Source organism: Buceros rhinoceros, unplaced genomic scaffold (genome assembly GCF_000710305.1).
Source record: "Buceros rhinoceros silvestris isolate BGI_N320 unplaced genomic scaffold, ASM71030v1 scaffold3098, whole genome shotgun sequence".
Taxonomy (NCBI): Eukaryota; Metazoa; Chordata; class Aves; order Bucerotiformes; family Bucerotidae; genus Buceros; species Buceros rhinoceros.
The window spans coordinates 63,778-87,047 of record NW_010426186.1 but is presented as its reverse complement, the minus strand read 5'-3'; the positions used below and the strand labels follow the sequence as shown (position 1 = coordinate 87,047).

Here is a 23,270-nt window from a genome sequence, read left to right as displayed (position 1 = left end):
TGTGGTGGTATGAAGAGCGTTCAGGGTAAGCCTGCAGCTTAGAAGAACGGGGTGGACAGCCTTCCTCCCTGATGTCAGTGCACATCCTTCTGGCTCTGGGCTGCCCAGATCCTGGTAGACCAGTCACAGTTTGGTGGGGCAAGGATTCTGCCTTCCTTTTTCCAAGCAGAGTTAGCTGCGGTTGGCTACCAGAGCCTTACACAACCCACAGGTCCTACAAAAAATTGACCAACGTCTGCCCAAAGGTTTACCTAGTTGCTTGTCTCCTGCGGTGGCCAGCGAGGATTTCACTGAGAAAGGTACTGGAAACAGGGCAAGTACTGGCTAATGGTTTCTTTTGTGTAGCGTCCCAGCATTTGTCAGTCAGAGACCTGTAGATCCCTTAAGGCAGGGGCTGGAATTCTTGATGCGACCTGGCTTACAGCCACAGCTAAGGGAGCTCGGCTCTTCGTGGCCTCCACCACAGGCTGCCCAACAGCTGGGCAACAACTGGTTCTCCATTTCACATGAAACTCTTCCCTGAGCTGCATCTGGTTGAGTTTTGGGGAAGCAGGTGGGGATCATCGTGTGTGCACACAGTTTGGAAGTGATACGAATTAAAAACGTGTGAAGTTGTAAATAGAGGTGTTGACGGTCTGGTTGGCAATAGCAGATGTACTTGACAGAAGGTGTGGGTAGCTGTTTAGTGCTCAGGAGGAGAGCGCTCAGTCCCCCTGCTCTTCGGGAGTTTATGGAACCCTGTCAGAACCAATCCGTGTTGGAAAAGCACCTTCATCCTTCCAGCCAGTGGGACTGCATGTGCAGGACAGCGTGTTCTGGAATAGAGACCCGTCTGCTGAGTGTCCTCTGTCACAGCGTACATCTGCTGGGAGCAAGGGAGTGCTGTACAGGCTCGATGGTTTGTTCTGCTGTTCGTCACAGCGTGCACCTAAAGGCAGGTTCAACGAGTCTTTCCTTGTAACTGATGGGTGCAGCGTCTGAGACACCATCTTGCTGCTGGCTGGCTACTTCTCCGGGCGCTGCGGAGAGCCTCCCGACCATATGTGCGCTCCTGCACACGCCTCAGTTTTCCATATGCCACCTGACAAGCTTTCCACGGCACTGGATACCACCTGGAAACAGCTCCCACGTGTCTCAACGAAATGTGTCGTGTGGGAACGTTTCGCCCTTCAGAATGTTTCACAAAGACTTCAGACCTTCTCAGGAGGTGAGCGGTGCCTTTCCAGAAGGATTTTCAGATTACTGCAGTAGACAGTCTGCCACCATCACAGGCCAACAGTTCTAGTCTTTTTGTCCCACTAGATCTTCTGGCAGCTTCGGTGTTGCCATTGCCACAGGTAACCACAGCAGCACAAAAGCCTCAGAAGAGGCTACGTGGGGTCAAACATGGGGACTGTATTAGTTTCTCAGTTTTGTTGTTGTGTCTCTAGGGAGAACATCTGCGCAGGTAACGTCAGAACAGTCCCTTCCCTTGGAACCTCAAGCCTCTGGATGATTCACCACAGCAATCACCTGTGTGACATTTAATCAGAGAAATTGGAATTTAAGCACAGTTTCAACTTAAATTCTGAAATCTGGAGCGGGCAGGCTCCCTGCAATTTTCCTTAACGCAACCAGGGCTTGGTCCAAGTGTCACCAGCACAAGTTCAGATTTCAGTTTTTAACCCAGGCACATCGCAGCAGTTGAGTCACAAGAGAAAAACACCCACTCCAGAAACCTGCTGATGGTTTCTAGAGATGTTGGCTTTTTTCCCTTTCTTTTTCACTCTGTGGTTGGTTTTATAGCCGAGGAGAACTGTGCAAAGTACACTTTCATTTGGGGCTTTTTACGTAAGTTACCTTCTGAAAAATAACCTGACCCCATCCTTCCAGATTCTTTTCCTGAGACTGGCTGTTTACATAGCTGTGTCACGCTGTGAGAAAATCAGTGATATATTAAGAGTTTGGCTGTACGGTGCAGTGGGTTTATATTGCAGGGGGAAAAAATCCAAGATAATGCTCTGAGGAGTCTGTAATTAGGTGGGGGTTTTGCCTTTGCCTTGCAGTAACTCCGTGCTGCATTTCGTTTAAATTGCATTTTAAAATACAGGTCTTTCCTGCAGAAGGTAAAGGCATTAACTCGCTGCCCCTTTTCGTTAAGGCGGGTGTCACGTTTAGGACGGATGCTGAAAGATGTTCCGCTTGATGCCAGTTCCCTGCAGGGCGTCGCAGTATCTCTAGAGTACAGGTGAGAGACTTTTAAAGTTTGGGGTTTTTTTTAAAGGTTGAGATTAAAAATCCTGTCGCCTCCCTGCGGAGCAGGCGCAGGTGCTGAGAACCGTAACTTTCGGTGGCTGAGGAAATCCGTGGTGGATTATCTGTGGTTTTTTTCCTGTTTTTTTCCTGAGCGTGTTGATGGCAGCCCTTCAGAGGAACACCGCAGACAGCAGGCCTGCTCCTGCGCGGGGATGCCCAGGGCTTTTCGAGTTGCTCTGCCTCGTGGACCGTCCTAGTGGGAGTGCTGACACCTGTCCCCCTGCAGCGGCTTTTGTCCCTAACGGTGTGTGCCTGGAGCTCAGCCACAGCCAAGCGTTCCGGTTCGACCGCGCGGGGCTGGGACCTTTGGGAAGAGATGCGTGCTGCTGGGTGAGGAATGACTGTCCGCTGGTTAGAGCTGAAGGGCCAGTTCTGACTGTAGCGAGTGGAAATCAGCTGGGTTTGGACTGGGGAGGGGATGGTTAGGTCTTTGTCAATTCAGAGAGAGTTTTAAAGTTCCACCTAGCAGTGACTAATCAGCGCAGGAGGCATGTGCAGTTTAAACAGCAATACCTCACCTCTTCGCAGAGATGACTTTAGGAGTTACATTGCTCCATAATTCATGAACTGGTAGAGCTCCAACTCACAAAGCACTCGCGTGTTCCTTACCGCTTTGCAGCCTGGTCATCCATTAGAACTGGGGAGACTTCTGTGCCTGCCTGAAAGGAGATGCGTGAATGCTGTTTGAATCAGGGTTAAACTAGCACCACCGCTTACTATTCCGTGAGGACTTAGTTTCTGAGGAGCCGTGCAAAGTCTGCAAGATTTCATATATACACTGATAATCGATTTTCCTGGACTAAATTGAGCAGCACATGAATAAAAAAGGGACGTTTTTTGGAAAAAAGATGTGACAGCGAATCTCGTCGTATTTGTAGGAACACTGAAAAGTTCAGCAGTGGTCAAAAAGCATCTTTCTGCACTGTGGATTTCATGAGTTCTGAATATTGATATGCCAAGTATGGGTTTACTGGCAGGGGAGTGGTACTAAACACCTTCAGGCCATGTTGTCGCTGGCGTGTGTCAGCTACATTTCCACGTGGTCCCTGACATGGGTGCAGCTATGCAGAGGTCCTTCTGACGCCTTCCCACCCCTGTTGTGTCAGTGCCTGTGATGGGAATAGTCTGCTATCAATTGGATTATAGGAACATCCCCACCGTATCTTGGAAGAGCTAGTTCTTGCCTTGAGGAGTCTGCAATTAGGAAGACAAAATACAGCCTCAACAGGGACAGTGGGGAGAGCGAAGAAGTGGAATGTTTGGGGTTCATCATTCCTGTGTCTTGGTTTACGGTTTTCCCTTCCAAGGGGGTTGGTTTGGGGTTTGGTTTTGTCTTCACAAACAGGAGATACAGCTATATTTGTTCTGCAGAGTTGTTGGTCCTCTCTATCCAATTTGTCAAATGGGTTTGCTTCATCATCATCATCATCATGGCTTGGGATTGCAGCTCACCATCCCTCGTGGGATCGCGGCTGAAATGGTCTCTCTGAGCTGTCCCCTGTCTTTTGGAGCACCTGCCCCTTACAAATTCTGTGGCAGCAGCCTGTGCAGCATGTTTCCACGTACTAGATTAGCACCTGGATTTCTCTGCAATCCCTTTATAATGGAAAAAAACCCAACTTTTCCTAACGTGGAGCTGGATTAGCAGAAGATTGCCCCTCCCTGCACCAGGAGTCATTCTGAAACTGAGATAAGTGATTTACATTCCAAAAGGCTCATTACCCATCAAAATGCTACGGATTAGAACACTAATGGCATCCTGATGGTTGCGTGCAACTTCCAGCAGATTCGCTGGGAGCTAGCATTAATTCCATTTGAATTAGAACCAGGAGGCCCCAATACATAAACATTTATTAGCAGGACTCTGTAGCTGTAAGGCTGCCAGCGCTGTGTTTTCATTTTCACTAATGGTTTCATGCTTGTCCTAGATATCTTTGCTCACAGGACCAAGTGGGATGCTCTGCTTTGGCAGTTTATGCCAGATATTCAAACCCAGGACACCAAAATCTAAAAGCATGAAATCCTGGACTCGTTCCCTACATGTGACCCAACCAACCATGCCATTACAGGCAGCATTACAAGGGTTGACAAGGCCAAGTTCACACATTTCAGGCATCAACTCTCCCAGCTTGTGAGTGCATTAAAAGAGAAAGATATTAAAGAAAATCAACGATAACTCCATTTTAGTGCTTTGCTGTCATCTGGTTTTAAAATGACTAGATAATGCTCCTTGTATTTCAGAACTTTGCCCCAAAACATGAAGAAAACTACTTTAGTTAGGAACGCTGGTATTTTGTCATTTGGGGTCTTTACGAGAGGTGCCGAAGCTCCTGATACACGCAGCGACATCAAGACAATTGGCAACACTGGGAAGGATGGGTAAGGTTATTGCAACTACCTTCTCAATGCGTTCACCAGTTTCCTTCCACCTGTCACTCAGCAGCATCCCAGCACAACCCTCTCTAACTCACGGGATAAATTCCATGCAGTCCTCTTTGCTTTCCTCACCTCTGTGCTCCCGCACGCCTCGGAGGGGCTGAATTCTCCTGCAGGAAATCTCCAGGCTGGGCTGGGTCTGTCTGTCCCCCTTCTCCCTGGTTTAGGTGTGACCTTCCAAAGCTGAGCACTTACAGTCCTCGCTGGAGTGACCTGGAGCACGGCAGCCTTCAAAGCCAGGCTGCGTGGATCTGGACGGGCAGACCCTGAAACAAAGATGCCTGCGATGGAAGGTCCCTTCCATCCGTATTCCAACTGACAATGTGTTTCGTCCGAAGGGATTTGCTTTGTGCAAAGGCAGGAGGGGATGTTAGAGATAAAATAAAATCTTGCTAACTGGTAGCGATGTGAAGCCATCTTCTACTGACCATAAAATAAAAGCAAAGGTAGAAAATTGAAGTAAACAAAGAGAAGAGGGGTAAGGACTGCAGGACCCAACCTCAGTGAATAGTTAATTGGTTGTAGTGTTTGCTTCCTGGTGTGCAACATGTCTAGGTAAAGGCAGGCGTTCTCCTTGAGCCGCTTGCTTCCGATTACGTAGAGGGATTGTCCTATCCACCGGAACAGCAGGAGTGTGTCAGAAGGGGTAGCTCTTCATTTAAAACCAGTCAGCCTGCTGGAGGCGCGGGTTGTTTGGGAGCAGTTATGTCTGTTGTATCTCAATACCGACATGGTTTGTCAGGGCTGGCCTCTGCTTCACCTGGTTCTCTCCGTCTGAAGCTGACGAGCACAGTGCGTCCGTGATAACTGTTCTTTCGCACCACTCTCTTTATTTCATCGTGAGGTAAAACCTTGGAGTGCCAGGGCTGAAATATCTCATGGTGGAATATACAGATCCTGCATCGTGCAATGGCTGACCTTTAAAGTAGTCGGTGATCTCTTACATACCCTCCATAATCCAGAGTGAAGATTTTTCTGTCCCTATGGCCTCAACTAAAAAGGTGCTAAAACTTTTGAAAAAGAAACCAACTCCCTTGAAAATTCCAGCTCTAAGCTAATACAATCGGCAGTGTAACACTGAATCATTGTGGAGCACGTGTAGTTTACACCGATAAGCCTGTCCTTACAACATGTAGAATGTGATAGTAGGAGAAGGGGACAGACCTGTGGGCTGCCTTCGCTTCATGGAAGCACCCGCAAGACCAGCCCTTCTCTTTGGTGAGCAGAGCAGATCGTGTGCGCGCTGATCGCCACGATCAGCTCTTGTCACCCCAGCGGCTGCCGAGAGGAGAACCAGGGCTGGGTTCGGTGTGCTCTGCGCGTTCGAACCTGAGTCACAGCCCTGCCTATACCGGCCAGCGCTGCACGTGGCGGGGGGCGTAAGGGGGACGGATGTCTGGGTGTGCGGTGCGTACCTGATGGCTCTGGACGTGGCAGGCGTGGTGGTTACAAGCAACTGGAAGTCGTAGCACTCTCCAGGAGAGCTGCAGCCGTTGCAGGAGGCAGCTTCAGGCTGCTCGTTGCCCGAAGTGGTTGTGTGGGCAGTCAGACCTAGTAAAAAAAGGTGCGCTGTATGTAGCCCACCCCTGGCTTAGTTCCAGTGTAGGGATTCAGTCAGCCTGGTAGGGCGGGGTGTATCTCGTGTAATAGTGCGTTGCCTTCCTGTGCGAATGCCTCAGTGATATAATTGATTTAGCAGTTGAATTACAACGTTAAAAGTAAATTAATGAATCTTTCATTATGAACACTTCGTTAGCAAATGAATTTCTTAAACTAACAACTTGACTAGGTCTGTATCAACTGACATGATTCATTAACTCGTATGGGAATGTGCGTTAGTTATGCTTAACTTACCTGAGTGGGGGAGGCAGGAGATCTTTCTCAGCGTAAATAAATTATCTAATCGCTATTTATAGTCAGTTAATTAAAGAACAAATTACTGAAGCAGTGTAGATTTCCAGCTTAGGATAATGTAGTCCCGCTGATACTCAGTGCGCAGAGGATCATCCCGTCACTGCATTTTCCTCTGTTCTCGGTTGCCTGTAAGTTCCTGAGAAGTGGAAGTGCCTTTTACAGAATTTAAAATTTAGCTGATCAGGAGATAGGGGAAAAGCAGTGGGGAAAAGCAGTTGAGTAATTGATACATACCTTGAGAAAAACTGTCCCTTCTTCCTCAAAAGCAGCCAACAAGACTGTGCTTCTCCCTACAAGCAGACTAAAAAGGAGCAACCAAGTATCGGGTTTTATATGATGCTTTTAATATTTTGCCTGCTCTTTGTTTTTTTTTTTTTGTGGGTGGTTAAATATTATTGGTAGGAAATAGTGGGTCAGAATCTCCCCAGACTGCATCGGTATCATCCAACGAAACTGTCACAGGAGCAGGGCAGAAGAGGTCTCCCCGCACTGACAGGTGCAGATGGGAGCTCCTCAGGTCTCCGTGGCTGTGCCCTGGAGGTTTACAAGCAATTTAATATTTATATCGCATAAATAAACTACTTGCAGGTGATTTCCAGACCATTCGTGTTAAATGCTTCTCTTCAGCCAGCCTGCAGCCAAAAGGTTCTTGCTGACACTGAGCTTTGAGCCCTACAGCATAAAGAGATTAAAAGCCCCGTTTGTTTCTTTTTGCTGTTTTCAGACATCCATGAAACTGAAAACAAGGGCGATGAATTATGGTGACCTTTGCAGTGACTTTTCATTTGTGGGATAGAGATGTGATGCTGTGAAAGTACTGTTAATAATAAAGAAAAAAATTATTAATAACTTCCTCAGGAGCTGCCAAGCAAAGTGAAAATTGCTTTCTGCTTGGTATCAAATTTTCATGTAAGGCGCCATGTCGTGGAAATTTTCGGTCTTGTTAAAATTCAGATGACCTAAAAATAACGCTGCCCCATCACCTCTGTACATTTCACCATCTCAGCTGGCAAACGCGGTTCTTCTCGATTTAATCAGCATTTTACGACGACTTCTGGAAACACGGCCTCATGGTTTTCCTCCATTGGCCTGTAAAATGTATAGGGACCGGTGGGTTTACTTGTTGGTCTAAGAACTCTCTAAAATTGTTAGAGCCACAAAACACATGTTTTGGACTGCAGAGCAGCACCCGCTCCCGATTTAATGGAATTTGCATGTTTACGGGTTTCCAACTGGTTTTGTAAAACCGCTTGAGGAAATGCAGCCCATATAAATCTTCAGACCATAGTTCTGTAGACCGAAGATCTTCCCTGGTTCATGAGACAGCGGTATCGTTACTGACCACAGCTTTGCTCTGCTATTGCACGAGCCTGGTTAAACTTTCCCCCAAAGAACTGTCCTTTAGGGGAGAAGACGGTGAATCCCCCACAGCCCTTTGGCTCTTGGCTGCTCTGCGCCCCGGAGATGCCAAGTGACTTCCCTCTTCAACTGATGGTGGAAGGTGGAGAGAGGCCCTCAGCCCCTACTTCAGCCCTTGGATTACTGCTTTGTCAGTGAGATCTTGGCTGGGATAAGATCTGTTTCCTCCCTGAGATGACCACGTTTGTCCCTGTTCTGCCCAGCTCACTGGGAGCTTTTCAATAGCTCACAGATGCCAACAGCCTAAGGAGCCTGAGTTTAGTATTTGTTCATCCGTCTTTTGAACTTCCTTTAATTTGATGCTGTCTGCTGTGGAGATGGTCTTGCCATTCTTCGGCAGTGATGCTGGGCCAGTGGGAAAGCGGGCACACTTTTCTAACTGTCCCTCCACAGTGAGCGGTACAGAGAGAAAACAACTTTCAAGGCCAGCTTCCAGCTTCCTCTGGGTTTGCCGTGAGGATGCAGAAGGTCCAAAGCCAGAAGTCCTTTTCTCTTCGATGTTTTAATCCCTGCTTTGCGCTGCGGAGGCCTGCTTTGGTGCCTGTCATTCATAGCTCCCCGAGGGGAAGCTTGCGGGGCGGCTGCATCCAGATGGGCCTGCCAAGCAATCCCGGCTGCTCAGCGGGATGCCACCTTCTGCAGAGTGACAAGGGCCTGAGGAGATGAAGAGGGAAGGCAGCGTGAGTCCATCCCAGGAGGCGAAGATGCAAGTCCTTTTCTCTGTATAAATTGTCCTTGAAGGGAAAGCGCCGGTAAAGCTGTACCGTGGAGCAGATGTTCGGACTGTGGTGTCAGCTGAAGCACTGCTCCTTTTAAGGTCAATTCTAACTGTTGACAGAGCCCAAAGGTGCGTGAGGCTGTCAACTGTTTCTTTTGAAAATTGGTTCTGCTTTCATAAATTGGAGAAATTCCTCGTTCTAGCAAAGTCCAGGAATAACAGATGGCTCATATGTCAGGTATCAGCACATCCTAAAGCTGTGGCCATGACCCCGTCCGCGTCCTGTTGAGAAATCTACCTGCCTTCAGGATTAGGTTGCCCAAGAGTCTGGGGTTTTCTGTAACAAGACCAAAAGCGTAAGATCCACTTGCTTATAACGTGCTGTCGTTGGACTCAAAAGCTCCCTTCTACAAAAGGAGAAGCGTTGTTACCACTTGTGGAGCTGTCGGCGTTGCTGCTTTCGATAGTGGTTTTTCTCGTGTAACCCCCCGCTCTTACACAGCGGCTTGGTGGATCATCTCAAGAATGTGGGAAGAGTGGGGAACTCAGTGGAACGGCTGCACGTCAGGACGGCATCTGTCACGGGAAGGATGTCACTCAGTCACAGGCTGGGAAAAGCAAACAGCATCTGATCGCTGTGAGAGACCAAACTTGTTAATGTCCCTGTGTGCAGACCTGTGCCGCCACATTCAGGCACTTCTCTCCCCTGAACAGTCTCGAATTTAATCTGTGTGGAGCACGAGTGGAAATCCTGCTGCATTTCACGGGGGAGAACAGTTTCCCCTTTTTCCCACAGTAAAGTAGAGTCAGGGAGAAACAATAACAGAGAGACTTCAGTCACTGCCGGAGGAGACCTGCCACAGCAATGAAGCAATTAGAACACCACCGTTAAACTAGCAGCTTACAGGCTGACAAGGAACGAGCTCAGGAGATTGCTGTGGCTCTGGAGGAAATTTAAAACTGGTCATTTAAATGGTTTGATTGTTGGAGCTGCTGACACACTGTTTCCTGAGGTGACTCTCTGCTGCAAGTGGATTGAACCTCTTTCCACTCAGAAGAGATCTCAGGGACATCCCGTTGAAGCGACTGGAGCATTTCCTCTTGTAGCAGCGATGGTGGTTTCGAGTCCCATTGACTGCGAGTGGAGATCCACAAGGTTTTGAGACAGACCCGTCCCTGACCGAAGGTAGCTGGTATCCTTCTGTTATCACTATTATGCTTGGCGTCACTGTTACCAGAACCATCACTTCTAGCGTGTCAGAACCATCGGAGCAAAGAGATTAAGAATCGAGTTTGTAAGAAAGGCTGCTCTCCTCTCGGCAGAGTCAGAGCACGCTGCCGCAGCTGTGGGAGAAGGCAGCACTGGTTGCACTGGTCTGCATCTGTTCCACGACTGGTAGCATCTGTTTGATGCCCAGCTGAAGGATTTCAGCTGTTGGAGCTGTCAATCTGACACCTTTGGTGAGCACTAAAATAAATCTGTGCTACTAGGAACAGCTCTTCACACCCACCCCCCTGCCGCCCCCCGCTTTGGTTTTGCTTGACTCCGTGTGTCCTTGCTGGTAGCTGCTAGCAAGGCTCATGCGTTATAAACTCTGAGAAGTGAAGCAAGCGGCTGTCGTTCTTTGCACAACAGATGCTCCTGATCGGGAATCAGACCAAGGATCTCATTCCTCTTCCTCCGAGCAGTTTAATTTGTCTGTTCCACGGCACACCAGCCACCTCCTGTCTCATGACTGATGCGCCCAAGTCCTGCTTCTTAGTTTTAGGATCAGTTCCTTTAATCTTACAGGATTATTAGGGAGGGCAGGGGTGGTTCTGTGCCAGAGCAAAGAGAGCAGAGAAAAAGGAACTGCTTCACTGCATCATAACGAAAAGCAGCAAAGGCCTGCTTCAAAACCGGGAAACCCAGGTACCCCCGTTTAGGAGAGCTACAAGGAACGTGCTGTGAGCCCCTTTGGAAGAAATGGCAGGTTGGATCCGGTGATGTTTCTTTAGCAGTTGTAAGGCTCGGAGGTAGGGATAAGCAGAGTGTAATCCATCAGATTCTTGTGACGAAGCTTAGCGAGGTGGAAAAATTGATAGATTTTTAGGAAGAGTTTGCTGTGGATCCAGTTCCCCACTCTTTAATCATGCAAGTTGTCCGAAATGAGTAATTACCAGGGGGTTTGCTTGCTTTTCCATTTAGTTTGACAAAACTGTATCGCTCTGCTGCTGTTCTGTGGTGATGGATGGGTGCTGCTGAAGAGGTAAATTCTGTAGTTAGTCTGTAGTTACTTTCCCAGTTATTAGTCCAGTACAAGAGTCGCTTTGCCCACACGCAGCTCCTGGCTGCTCCGGTGTGCCCAGCGTGGGGCAGGCATTGCTCACCCCTCGGAGGAGCCTGCAGGCTCTGCCCCGCGTGCTACCAGCGTCTGCCAAAGGCTTGCTGGAAGGCAGAGGCGAGGGAAGGCGGCCAGCCCCGCGCTGGCCCGGCAGCTGCTGGCCCACACAAACGGTCCTGTCACAGCTGCCCGTCCCGATCAGTGAGCAAACTGTCACTGAGGAGCTCAGGGTGCTCCGTCGCTGGTTCAGAGAGACACCACTCATACGATCTGTGACCTCTTTTCCGTTTGGCAGGTTGACAGGACGGAAGTGATCCGGACCTGTATAAACCCTGTCTTCTCCAAGCTGTTCACAGTGGACTTCTACTTCGAAGAGGTGCAGCGGTTGCGGTTTGAGGTCCACGACATTAGCAGCAATCACAATGGGCTGAAGGAAGCAGATTTTCTTGGTGGCATGGAGTGCACTCTTGGACAAGTAGGTATCGCTGCTGTCTTGCCCCCTCGCCGCTCATCCTTTGTACGTGTGTGAAATATGTCGCTTCATCAAATGACCGAGGGATGCGATTTGTCATTCGTGGCAGAATTCTTAATCAGTGCTTTGAACAGGATAATAACAACTTCTGCCGGTTTGATTTGCTGCCGTAGCGTAGCTTCAAGTCAGCCACTGCTGCAGATGGGCCTTGGGCAGTAGGAGCCCAGGGTCATTACACCAGTGTTGAGACATAGACTGTTTTGGGAGAAAGTTATTGTTCCTAACGTTATGTGGGACTTACAGCAAGCTCCAAGTCCAGGGAACGCTTCCCAGTACACACGGGGTGGTGCCTGGTGATGTGGCAAATAGAGAGATAGAGTTGGATTCCTTTCCCTGACTCACAGTCATCCAAAAGTTTGGTGTCTAGACTGAGTTACTCTTCTGATTTCCATCCGTAGTTCAGCAGAGAGAAACAGAGAGTTCCAGCAGCTGATTCACTCCAGCTGAGACACCCGTCATAGACCAGGATAAATTGCCTTCATGAGATACCCGTCTTTCCCCATCAGTTATCGGGAGTCCAGTCTTAGCGCAGACACCTAATTATTTAGATGACCGGATTGAAGGGTGATGAGTCCTGCGCACAGAGGTCACCGCAGCCAGGTCTGCAGTGAATTAATTGCTGTGTTGCTGACTGGTGGTACACTGCGGTGTCCCAGGTATCGCGGTTTCTTTGACTGGCAGACTTTTTGCTCTGCAGGGTCTCATAACACAGGTCCTGCAGCCCCTCCACACATAAATCTCTTTGTTTTTCTTCCCAAAGCCACTGGGCCAGACATGCTGAAAGAGAAGTCCTCCTCCGGGGGAGAGAATTAATATGAAATATGCGTATTTACTAAATTGAAAGCTCCACATGAATATACTGGTATTTAGGATATTTGCAGCACTATAAAGTCGGTTCTTTTTGACAGACTTTTTGTGCCTTAATCAATGAAAATAAGCCAACCTATACCACTGAGGAGAACGGGAAGGAAAGAAAAAAGTTGTTATAATGGTCTCGCTTAATTGGCTTGAAAATGAAGGGGGGAAAAAAATGTCATTGCTGCTGCCTGTAGCACAAATGTCTTTATAATGATTGGATCGCTATAAATAGCACACAGCTGGGTTGGTTGCAGTGTAATTTTAATGGTAACCAGGAAAAAATAATAGCAGTGTGAGACCTGCTCTCAGTAATACAGCCATGAGGACTCTGATCTCACGTTCAGACTTTCTGGGGGGTTTTTTCCCTTCTTTCTATTTTTTTAACTTTACGTAACTCCTCAACTGATGTAACCTCCCCCCCTCATGTTAGAGTTGGAGCTGCCATCCAAGCAAAGCCACGAGGAGGAGTCCAGCGCTGAAAGTCCTGCAGCCCAGGCTGTGCATACGGAGCTTACACTCATGCCCGGCTGTTTGGTGTAATTACTGCGGGGTTTTAGTGATGATAATAGAGCTGTGCTTTTCGTGAGATCATTTTGACGTGAATTTGTTGCTCTGTCAATTCACTTTCCTGTTCCAAGCAGGTCTTATCTGAGACATCCAGGAAGGCCGTAGGTGTTTAGGCATAGTCTGAAAGTTCCTCCCCACCTTCCCCATAACTGTGCCAGCCTCTGTTCCCCTCTGCTAGGTCATAACTCATCTGTCAGAAACCCACTGCTGCCTGTACCTGTTTGTATCAGACTGGTTCAGTTTCATATTCTATAATCTTTATAAAGCATTGTAGTGGCATCACTGAGTGCTTTCTAGAAGCCAAAGTTAACGTCCTGACCGCACAGAATTCAGGATCAGGAGGAGGGTGGCTTAGGAACACGTTTTTCCTCCGAAGTTTCACCTAGAAATCTCAGCCCAACCCTCAAGAACTCACAAAAATAATTTCAATGAAGAATCATGCTCTGACGAGAACTAAACAAACTTACGTTGCCAAGACATTTGTGATTACTGCTCATCTGAGCCTGCAACATCGTTAAATTACAGGAACCAGTGAGGGCTGTGAGCCGTGCCAGCTCTGCAGCGTGGGGATGGCCTGTGCGGCTTCTCTTCCACCGCTTACCACGGCTGCTCTTGGCTGTTTTCAGATCTCTGATTCCTTTCCTTGTGTGGTTTCTTCTAACTTACAGAAGGGCTCAAATACTGTCACGATTCACAGCTCCCTCCCTTGCTCATCTAGGAGCACCAGGAGAGAAAAACATGGAGATGTAAATCTTTTCCTGCCAAGAACCGTTCCAAGTATTGTTTAGAGATTTAATATTTCCCATACACACATTTGTGTACAAATTATATTGAAAACATCCTTCTCAGTAACGAGTATTGTTGTTTCTTGGGTGCTTTTAATAACATACACCATTAGCAGATCATGCACTTGAAAATGCTGGCCGATCGTTACTTCAGTTTCAGCCACTGCACATCCCCTTGCTCTGGAACAGGGAGTGGCTGAAAGAGCCCTGCCCGCACCTGAGTTAAGTACCTTCAAGCGCTCTGCATGCGAGTCCGTGTTTAATGGGCTGTTGGCTGCTTCTGTGATGCAAAAGCCATAGGACCAGTTTTCTCAAGGCGTTTGAATTCCTCGATCTCATCAGACGTCTGCATGCCTCCTTAGGTATCTAGATACCTTTAAGTACTTGCCCCCTGATCTCCGCCAAATGAAGTTGCTCAGTTCATTAGTGGGGGGAATGATGCACTTTATTAGACGGGAATGTCGCTGTCTACCAGAGCTGGCTCAGAGCGCAGGCACATCATCCCTGCAGCACTCTCCCTCACGTCGCCTCCCCGTTCAAACACCGCTGGTGTCCTCAGGCAGCTCTTGGTTTGCCACTGCAGCTCTCTGAAGCTGGAAGATTTTTGGTTCTGGACCGATCTTGCCAGTCAGAGTTAATGGAATTGCTCGTACAGTTTGTACCACTTTGTTTTCACGTACTTTATCTTTTGGTGTGGATTACTGTAGCAGTAATTAATTAGAAAGGTAATTTAAAATTTAGTTTGCTGTTACAATTAGTTGTTGTTATTCTAATTCTAAAAGGGCTGCCACACCACTACTAATTAAATTCAAAGACCTTGTACACTATTGATAAGCTATTTCCTGTAATCATGTTGTTGCCTCTTGTGCTAGGGATATCGGTTTTTGTCAGTGTTCTGTCCCGATCGACCGTTTCCAGGTACTGATCTTTAACAAACACTAGGAGAGATGTAATTCAGCTGTAAAGAGGCTGAGTGATCAGTACGATAGGGAACAAAAGAAACCTTGAAGAGTGGTGAGTATGTTACAGAAGTTATTATGTGTATGGCGAGGCAAGGATGATTATAGCGATGAAACTGGCTCTGCCGAGGCGTGCTGTGGCTCTTAGACACAACGAAACTTCCTTCATTACAGACACATCTGAACTTGCTCTCTGGCAGGAATTTCTTGGTATCTGGGAAGGGCTGAACTCATCCCCCAAACCGTTATTTCCTGAGAGAGGAGTGAGGTGACTGGCATCGACCTTGTGTCAGGGCTCTCTCTGTGCTGAAATGCAGCACGCTTCTCAGTCATCGTCTTGCAGCGCTGGTTCTGATCATGGATTAAGACCCTGAGACAAGAAAAAAAAGCAGCGTAAAAAGGGAACTGCAATAAGCCATGTATTTACTACAGATTCTAATTGTTCCCCCTTTGTTTTTATATTTGTGCAGATTGTTTCTCAGAGGAAACTCTCCAAGTCCTTACTCAAACATGGGAACACAGCAGGGAAGTCATCGATAACAGTAAGTCAGTCTTAAATACACCCTCATTTTCCTGTTGTTTAGAAATGTCTCCTGTGACTAATTCTCCCTAAAAGCATCCTGCTAAGTCACCAGAACAGCCCTTGACTGAGAAATGTATTCAGATTGTTGATTTAGCAAATTACTTGTACGTTTCTGACAAATGCTTGTTGTAAGGAGATGGCAACAAATAATGACAGGTTTATACAAAAGCCACAATATTTACTGCTACTGCTGCCTTTAAAGTACTTGGATGTGAGCCAGAAAGTTTTGCTGCTTGATTATTTTTAGTTGAAGGTTCTAAACCTTCAGAAATTCATTTTGACCCGCTTGGACACAGGAAGGAGTCTGAGATTTCTCAGCCCTTGGTCTTTCTCCAGTTTCTGACGCCTCAGAACACACAGACACACACATGTAGACACACACGCACAGCAACACCGAGTGCGGGAGTTTGATGGGAGGAGGTATGTCAGTGTGGTGTAGGGCGATGACAGCTGCCTGGTTACAGCCCCGTGTGTATCTTGAATCTGCAGATCCCTCGGTGCCCTCTTTCCTCCCGCGCTGTGCTGGCTGGGTGGGCAGAGCGGGCTTGCCTGCCCCGAGCCTGGCAGCCTGTGACATTTGCAGCTCTGCATTAAGACAAAGACCGTTATAAAATATTCAGCTTCGGGGATCTCTGCTCTGTTGTCTCATGGGGCTGAGAAGGATTTTCTTCCTTGATGTGTGATTAGCCAGATGGGTTTCTTTTGGCTTGATTGTTTGGGTTTTGGGGTTTTTTTTTCCTGCCTTCAGCTGCAGAGGAGGCAGCAGACAGAGAGAAATAATGCTTTGAGAGCCCAGGGAATTTCCTCAGATGTCTTCATTGGAGCTTCCTTCGTTGGGAAGGAATTTACTTAAATGCAGAAAGTAAACTCATTTCTGGTCTGGCGTGGAAATTAATTCCCTGCCTACCTGTCTGAATAGATCCAGAAGCGAGTTTTGCTCCCTAAATAACCAGGTGTGGTTTGCCTGCTGGAATTATCAGGGCATGCTTCATCTCATCCATCCCCGTGGTGTTCTACCCCTGTCCTGTTCTACGAGGGGCACAAAAGAGTTGGGTCTTGTGAAAACACAAATGCTGTAGCTCAACTGAAATAATTGGGCTTGTTAGTAGAGAGTTCTGGAAAAAAAAATAATGTTCTCTGATGTACAGAAGAGAGAAAATGAGTTACTAGTCCCTGCTGGCCTAACATTCGATGATAACCACGGGCCTGAGTTACGTGCTTCGGCTTCTGGCCAGTGGTACCAAGGAGTGACTTCCCTCGAATGGGAGTGAACTGAACCCAAACAAAAATGACTGTGTGCAAAGTTTGCTGTCTCAATGGTGTAAGTCCAAATGAATTATTTATCACTATTTCTGGACTTGGAGACATGCCAGCTCTCTGCAAGTATGGAAGTTACAAATACTTGTTTCCTAATTTGGTCAGCATACGGAATTACAAGGTTTTCGTAGGATTTTGAAAGTTTTTTTAGCAGGTGCCCCCACCCCTTTTCCATCTAGCCTGCCAAGAGATGCTGAAGCAGCATAAAAATAATTAAGCTTTAGACCCAAATAATACAACTCTCATAGAGCTTTTTTATCCCCTTGTGGAATTCTCTCTTGTCCTCTGCGAGGAAAAGTGCTCGGTCAGAGGAGGGGAATCCCTGGTGGATGCTGATGTCCATCCATTGACAGGTGATGGACAAGACCTAGTCGTGGGACACAGGCTGAGGCAGGTTTGACGTGACCCGTGAGCTGAGCAAGCGGTCATGGAATGCCCTCGGCCCTTCCTGCTCGTGCAGAGAAGCATCTTAACTTGTACCACGCTTCAGCTTCTTAATGGGGCCTGCGGTTTAATGCTGGAAAACGGCATCTCGTTCCCCCCGCAGAGCTCCAGTGTACCTTTCTCTTTAGGTGATTGCGGAGGAGCTGTCTGGCAACGACGACTACGTCGAACTTTCATTCAGCGCGCGGAAATTGGATGACAAGGTAAGCTGCTCGATATTAACCTTGCCGAAAGACGGAAGAATGCCTGCAAATATAATTTGATGAGATTTTCCCGGACAGATATTTTTTGCCTTACATTATTCAACGCGTCAGAGATTTCAGGCGGATGTTCACCATGAGGCTTTTCTTGAGTTGCAAAGTAATTAAAAAAAAAAAAAGTCCAGGGAATCTAATTAAAACCAAGACAAGTTAATGACACTATAACCAAGACAGTTTAATTACTTAAAATGCCACAGATCAGAAGTGCTTAGAGAAGGGAACTTCCTGGAAGGAGTCAAAGATGTTGTAGTTGAAGTGTCTTAAAATAAAGCTGGAAAACGTCGTAGCACCTCACACAGTCGTTATATACATTCTGTTCGACAACATTTAGCTTGAAGGTGAAAAAATGTGTTTGCTGGGTTTTTTTACTCCCTCCACATAAAGGTGCAAGAGTTGTAGAGAAGCCACAAGACGAGTAAAGCCTACTCAGTTTTTCCTGGAAGGGTGGCTGAAACACGCAGTGAAGAATTTTAGGAGCAAGTTTCCTTTGGTTACTCGCAGAGGTGCAGGCTGTGCGGTTTATTGCGGTGCCTGTTTGGAAGGTGTAACTGCATTTTCATCTTTTACTGGCACCCGCTCAGCTCTGATGGCACATCTTCGCTTCAAGAGATCCGCTGAGAGCACTCCACTGCGGAGCAGCCACGCTTGGAAAGGTTCCGTGGCGTTAATAGCTGTGTCACCATTACCCTAACGAGCGGCTACGGGTTTATGGTAGCTGTAACTATTTACGAGCACTGAGGCAGGCAAACGGCTCTTCCTGTTCAGAGGTGCTTCCCAGTGCTTGGGGAAGATTCCCCAGCAGTTGTCTGCAAAATATCAGCTAATATTGCTTTTTTATACATGTATTTCCCTGGTACTAAACTGCTACTACAAGAAAAAGAGAATCCTTGAATGACTTGTCTTGCTGCCAGAGAATTTTCAAAATTATTCGTGTCTTTTGGCTACTTCAGCCCTTTCCTAAGGGACCTTTGACTTGACCCACAAACCTGAATTTTCAAAAAGGGTCTTGCTCTGAAAAACACTGTACTGGACGGTGTGTCAAACTGGGTGCTCGGGAACGGAGGCAGTTGGGTCTGTAAAGTTCAAGCGGTGTACCTGTGGTGTTGCCGCGTAAGTGCTGCGCGTTCTGGGAAGGAGCAGCGCGCATTGTACCACCAGCAAACGCGTTACAGTGATCGTGTGAACAGTGGTGAAGTATCAAAACGTTCAACCTTTATCGCTGTTCCTCTTCTCTCAGGGTGTTCTTGTGTGGTAACGCAAAGCTGTTAGACTCAGCGTCGCAACCAAAAAGCTTTGGAATAAAACGTTAATAGCTATGGAATAAAACGTTTCTTCAGCTCATCGTTTTTGAGCTGCTACGAGGCATCTTCAGTATGGAAGGATTCTTGGTTGTACCTTCATTCCGAGAGGAATTAGGCTTCGTTACTGCATGGAAGGCGGGGTGACAAAATCTTTCCCTTCTGGTGGTATTGCCGTGGCAGTTAAAACCGGGTATTGCAGGTGACTTCCCTTGGGCTGGTTTGCCCTCTCCCCTTTCACGATGCTCGCTGGGAGCGATACCACGTTTTTAGTCTCACACAAAATCTTGGTTTCCTTCCTGATTTTTTCTGTGCTCCAGGGTGCGTCATTTAGAGGTGTTTCCTTCCAGAGGACTTTTCTACCAAACTTGTATTTGATAAAGAATCTGTTAACATGAAGCTTTTACTCAGCTTCCACCACTATCCTTAGGTGTGAGCGGAGGAGCTGCCTCTTTTTTAACCCTTTGCACTCTGGAATTCAGTGCCTCTGTGGTTATCGCAGCACTCTCACTCTCTGCTCGTTCTGTTTGCTGGGCAGCAGTAATCTGGCAGAATTCGGACCCCAAAGCCCCCGCTACGCCAGCGGTTTAACAGGCCAAATGGAGCCCAGTTACTCAGTGCGCAGCAGGGCCTTGAGGCACGCTCTGGAGTTCCGGACATCACCGGCTTTTGTGCTGGTTCTACACGCTCTTTCTCACAGTGAACGTCCTGCAGCCGTCTGGTGGGAACAGACAGGCGAGCGGACGGCTCTGTTGTTCAGAGCTCCACCTGACAAGGCCTGACAACACACATGCACGTACTCTGCATCACTTAAACTTACCGTTCCCTCTTCTCTAGCAGGAGAAGAATCAGGTCAGTCACAGACCAGCACTCCGAACAGGGCACTGAGAGGTGTTGTCTTTGGGGAATGGAAAAAGCCTAAAGCCAGTCACGTGGCTCTTGTGAAGAAGACAATGAAAAAGGGAGATGAAACTACAGAAAACGGGCTGAGCCCATTTGAATGCCGCTCTTGCAGCCCCGCGCAGTTAGAAATGTGAATTAGCCAGCTTTCCCCCTCCCGCCGAGGAGGGATGATACCCCCCTGCCAGCAGATGGGGGCGGGGGTAAGAAGGGAAAAGTTGGCAAAATGAGATTTTACAGCTCTGCCTGCTATGACTGAATAGTCAAATTGAGAACATGTGCCGTGGAAATCCTTGTGGGACAAGGACAAGAAGAAATATTGCCGAGAGACACTGGGAGGTTTCACTAAACCCGCGCTGGCTATTTTTCATTAGCAGTCAGTGCACTGTGCCTGAAAAGCTCAAAGAAAAAGAAGTCTCAGGAGTAACCTGTCCTCTATTTTATTTTAGGATTTTTTCAGCAAGTCTGATCCTTTTCTGGAGATTTTCCGGATGAATGATGATGCAACCCAACAGCTTGTTCACAGGACTGAGGTAAGGAATAGGGTTGGATGTACTTTCCGAGGACACCGGTGGGCTGCCGGGGAGAATAGTTTGTGCTTCCCGTGTCACAAGGGGTATTGCAAGCTCCCGCATCCAAAACACTTCTGTCTTTTGTGTACTTACTGACTACCGGGTGTCAGGTCTTGGCTCGTGCGCGCGAGAGTAAGGGCAGATGGTGCTGAAGACAGATGCAAAGGCAGTTAAGCTGGCAGCTACGCTGTTTGAAGGGCAGGAGTTACACGTGCTGTATTTAGCCCAAACCATGCCACAGACAGCATCATCTTTCCCCACTAATGCTACGTTGCATCTTCTCCACCTTCCCCCAGGTTGCTGGTGCTGAAGAGGTTTGTAATCTGGGTGCTTTGCGTTTGTTTCCTGTGTCCCAGTGTCACTGCTGCTCCCCTGGTAATGGCTGGCCCTGTCTTACAAAGCAGCGTTCAGGTGCCTGGCGCTGGCGGCTGTTTGGGGCCAGGAGCCTGTCTGCTGTGGATCCCGGGAAGACTTCCTGGCCAGGCAGACCGTGTGTCTGGAAATGGACGCTGCCCCTCCCCATTGCCCAGTCCTGCACCTCTTCCAGGGCTTCCAGTTCAGGGGTGCCTCCCGGCACCTTTCCCTTGTGCCTTACGATGAGGCATGGCAGAGCAATCTCTGTAGCGTGGGCTGTGTCCAGGTCCGCCTCCCACCTGTGCTCCTCTTGGGGCTTTCCAGAGGAGGAGGTTGCTTAAGGACACATGCCCCGTGCCTGCTGTTCTGCAAACCTCCCGCGGAGCTCTGCTCTCGTCGCTTCCTGGTGAGCGTCCTGTACTGACAATCGTGGCTCTCGTTAGCATTCTGTTTGGAGATGTGCAAATGTTAAGGGGTCCCCTCCTTTCTTTTCACTCGCAGGTTGTGATGAATAACTTAAATCCAGCCTGGAAGACCTTTAAAGTGTCTGTAAATTCTCTGTGCAGTGGAGACCAGGACCGCAGGCTAAAGGTCAGAAGTCATTCCTTCTTTTTGAACAGTTTTACTCATAGAAAACAAAACTTTGTCTGCCTTTTTCAATTGAAGATTCAAACTACCCTGCACTCCCTCGTCTTTGATGGAAAAGATTATCTTGCAGTTGCTTTGTGATTGCCACAATCAATTCCGGATGCAGAGAGGTGATAATCCACTGTAATCAGTAGATTATGCGCTATTCTTGTTACAGTAACCTCAGAAAATGATGGGGCTGGCTTTCCAATCAGCTGGATAATTTGAACCCAGCATCATTTAACTGGTGGAAGTACACTCCAGAGAAGTGGCAGCCCTGACACCGTGTTAACTACTATTCCTTCACTCTTGTGCTGGAGACCCTCTGTAAAAGAAACACTGTGTTATCATCTCTGTTATTATATTTGAAGAATAGGGTGCCCACAGAAGGATGTGTGCTGGAGTACCGGCAGTGGTGCCAGTCAGCAGAAAGGCTGATGGTTGGGAACTTGGAGCTCTGAGTAGAAAAAACCATCTTCTTTTGGCTAATCCAGGTTAAATCAAGGCTGAAGCCGATTGTTCATAACTTCCAATGAGATTTAAGGTTAACACTAAATTAAAAAGCACTGTCCCCAATGTCTATTCCTGGACCTGGCATAAGGACACTGGACCCAAAAGTATGTATTTTTTTTTCTTACCATACCAAATTGTTCAGCAGAAATGTTTCCTCGTGCCTGCAAACCTTTCTTCTTTCATCATTAGAGCTGCACAGCCCTGCAGCAGCGGTGGTGTCGGTGGGACTGAAACAGGGTCGTAGCGGTTGAAACAGAGAGCGAAGCGTAGGGAGAGAACAGCCTCCGTTTTGAACTGCGAGTAAAATGAACAGTATTGGCTAAAGAGGGTTTCTAATGCAAATGAGGAAACGTAGAGGAGTGATTTCGTGTGGCATGTGTGGGATGGCAGTAACGGGAAGTGTCAGCATAGTGACTTTGTTATCTTGGGAGGCTGCAATTTTATAAATTTGCTGGGTAGATTAAATATCTACAAGTCAGTTGCCTGAAACACGGAAGACAAGGAGATGACTCTGTTGTATAAGCAATACAGAACTCTAGGAGAGGGAGAGAAAGAGCGATGGATAAGATGTTTGCCACTCAAATGAAAAGCAGAATTAGCACAGCACTGCCTTCACCACACTGTGTATATGTGGCCTTTAAATCCCTTGGATGAGAAAACCCAGGCAGGGGAGCAAACAAAATGGGATGCCTGGAATGTCAGAGCAAGTGGCAAGTCCGAAAGGGTAGAGAATTGTGGTGCTGGCGGGAGAAACATGCTTCTAGTCTCTTTGAAATTGAGGTGAGGACGTCTGAGAATGGCTGAGATTTCAGCTTGGGCAGAAGAACGTGGGTGTGGGGAAAAAGGGGGTCTTTGATCCGTGAGCAGAGAGACAGTAGTCGAGTTTGCAGACAGTACTGCAAAAGAGAGGCTGGAGAGGAACAGGGAGAGTCCTCTGGGATTGCCCGCAGAGCAGGTGAGAGGGAAGTCAGTGAAGGAATGGGTAAAGAGGAGAACCGGGGTGAAACGGATCTCATGGACTCATTGACAGGTTTTGAAAGAAGCCTGGATTCTGCAGGACTTTCCTTTTTTCCCCCCCCCGCCCCGAGAATACTTGTTTTCATTTGGGTATGCAAGTATTTACTAGCCCTGGTTTACACACGTGAGTATTTAGCTGAGGCTGCGGTTGGGATGTTTGCAGAACAGCTAGAAGTGGTAAGATTTGCCCCAGACCGTTCATCAGTGCAGGAAGAGTTTACAATTAGTTGTGGCTGTAAAATAAGGAAAAAAGCTTGGAGCTTCATTAACGTACCTTTTGCTGGGTGTAGGATAAGGGTGCTGTGCTGAAGCAGCCCCCCACATCACTGGTGTTTGACACAAGGACTCGTCAGGTGACTGTTCTGTTTGCTGTCTGTACGGACTGTAGCTTAGGAGTTGGGCAGGAGGGGTGGGAACTGCACGGACTGGAGAGGCGAGGAGCCTGCGATGGCTTTGGCACTGTGTGAATAGTTGTGCTTCGACGTACCTCGACTAAGCATGCTGGTCTCGGCCCTGCCGTATCTTGGAACATTTGACTTTAGTTGCTTTGTTTCGCTTCGTAAAGCGTACAGCAGTAT

At 47.8% G+C, this 23,270-nt stretch overlaps 1 protein-coding gene across 1 annotated transcript in view; it reads left to right on the top strand.

The window, feature by feature from the left end:
• Nucleotides 1-23,270, top strand: part of CPNE4 (copine IV) — a 112,238-nt gene that overhangs the window by 25,253 nt on the left and 63,715 nt on the right. Inside the window, exons 2-6 of the mRNA XM_010141384.1 lie at nt 11,402-11,581; nt 15,278-15,349; nt 17,280-17,354; nt 20,059-20,142; nt 21,037-21,126. Of these exons, the coding sequence (XP_010139686.1) occupies nt 11,402-11,581; nt 15,278-15,349; nt 17,280-17,354; nt 20,059-20,142; nt 21,037-21,126 (501 nt within the window). The remainder of the gene's footprint in view (nt 1-11,401; nt 11,582-15,277; nt 15,350-17,279; nt 17,355-20,058; nt 20,143-21,036; nt 21,127-23,270) is intronic.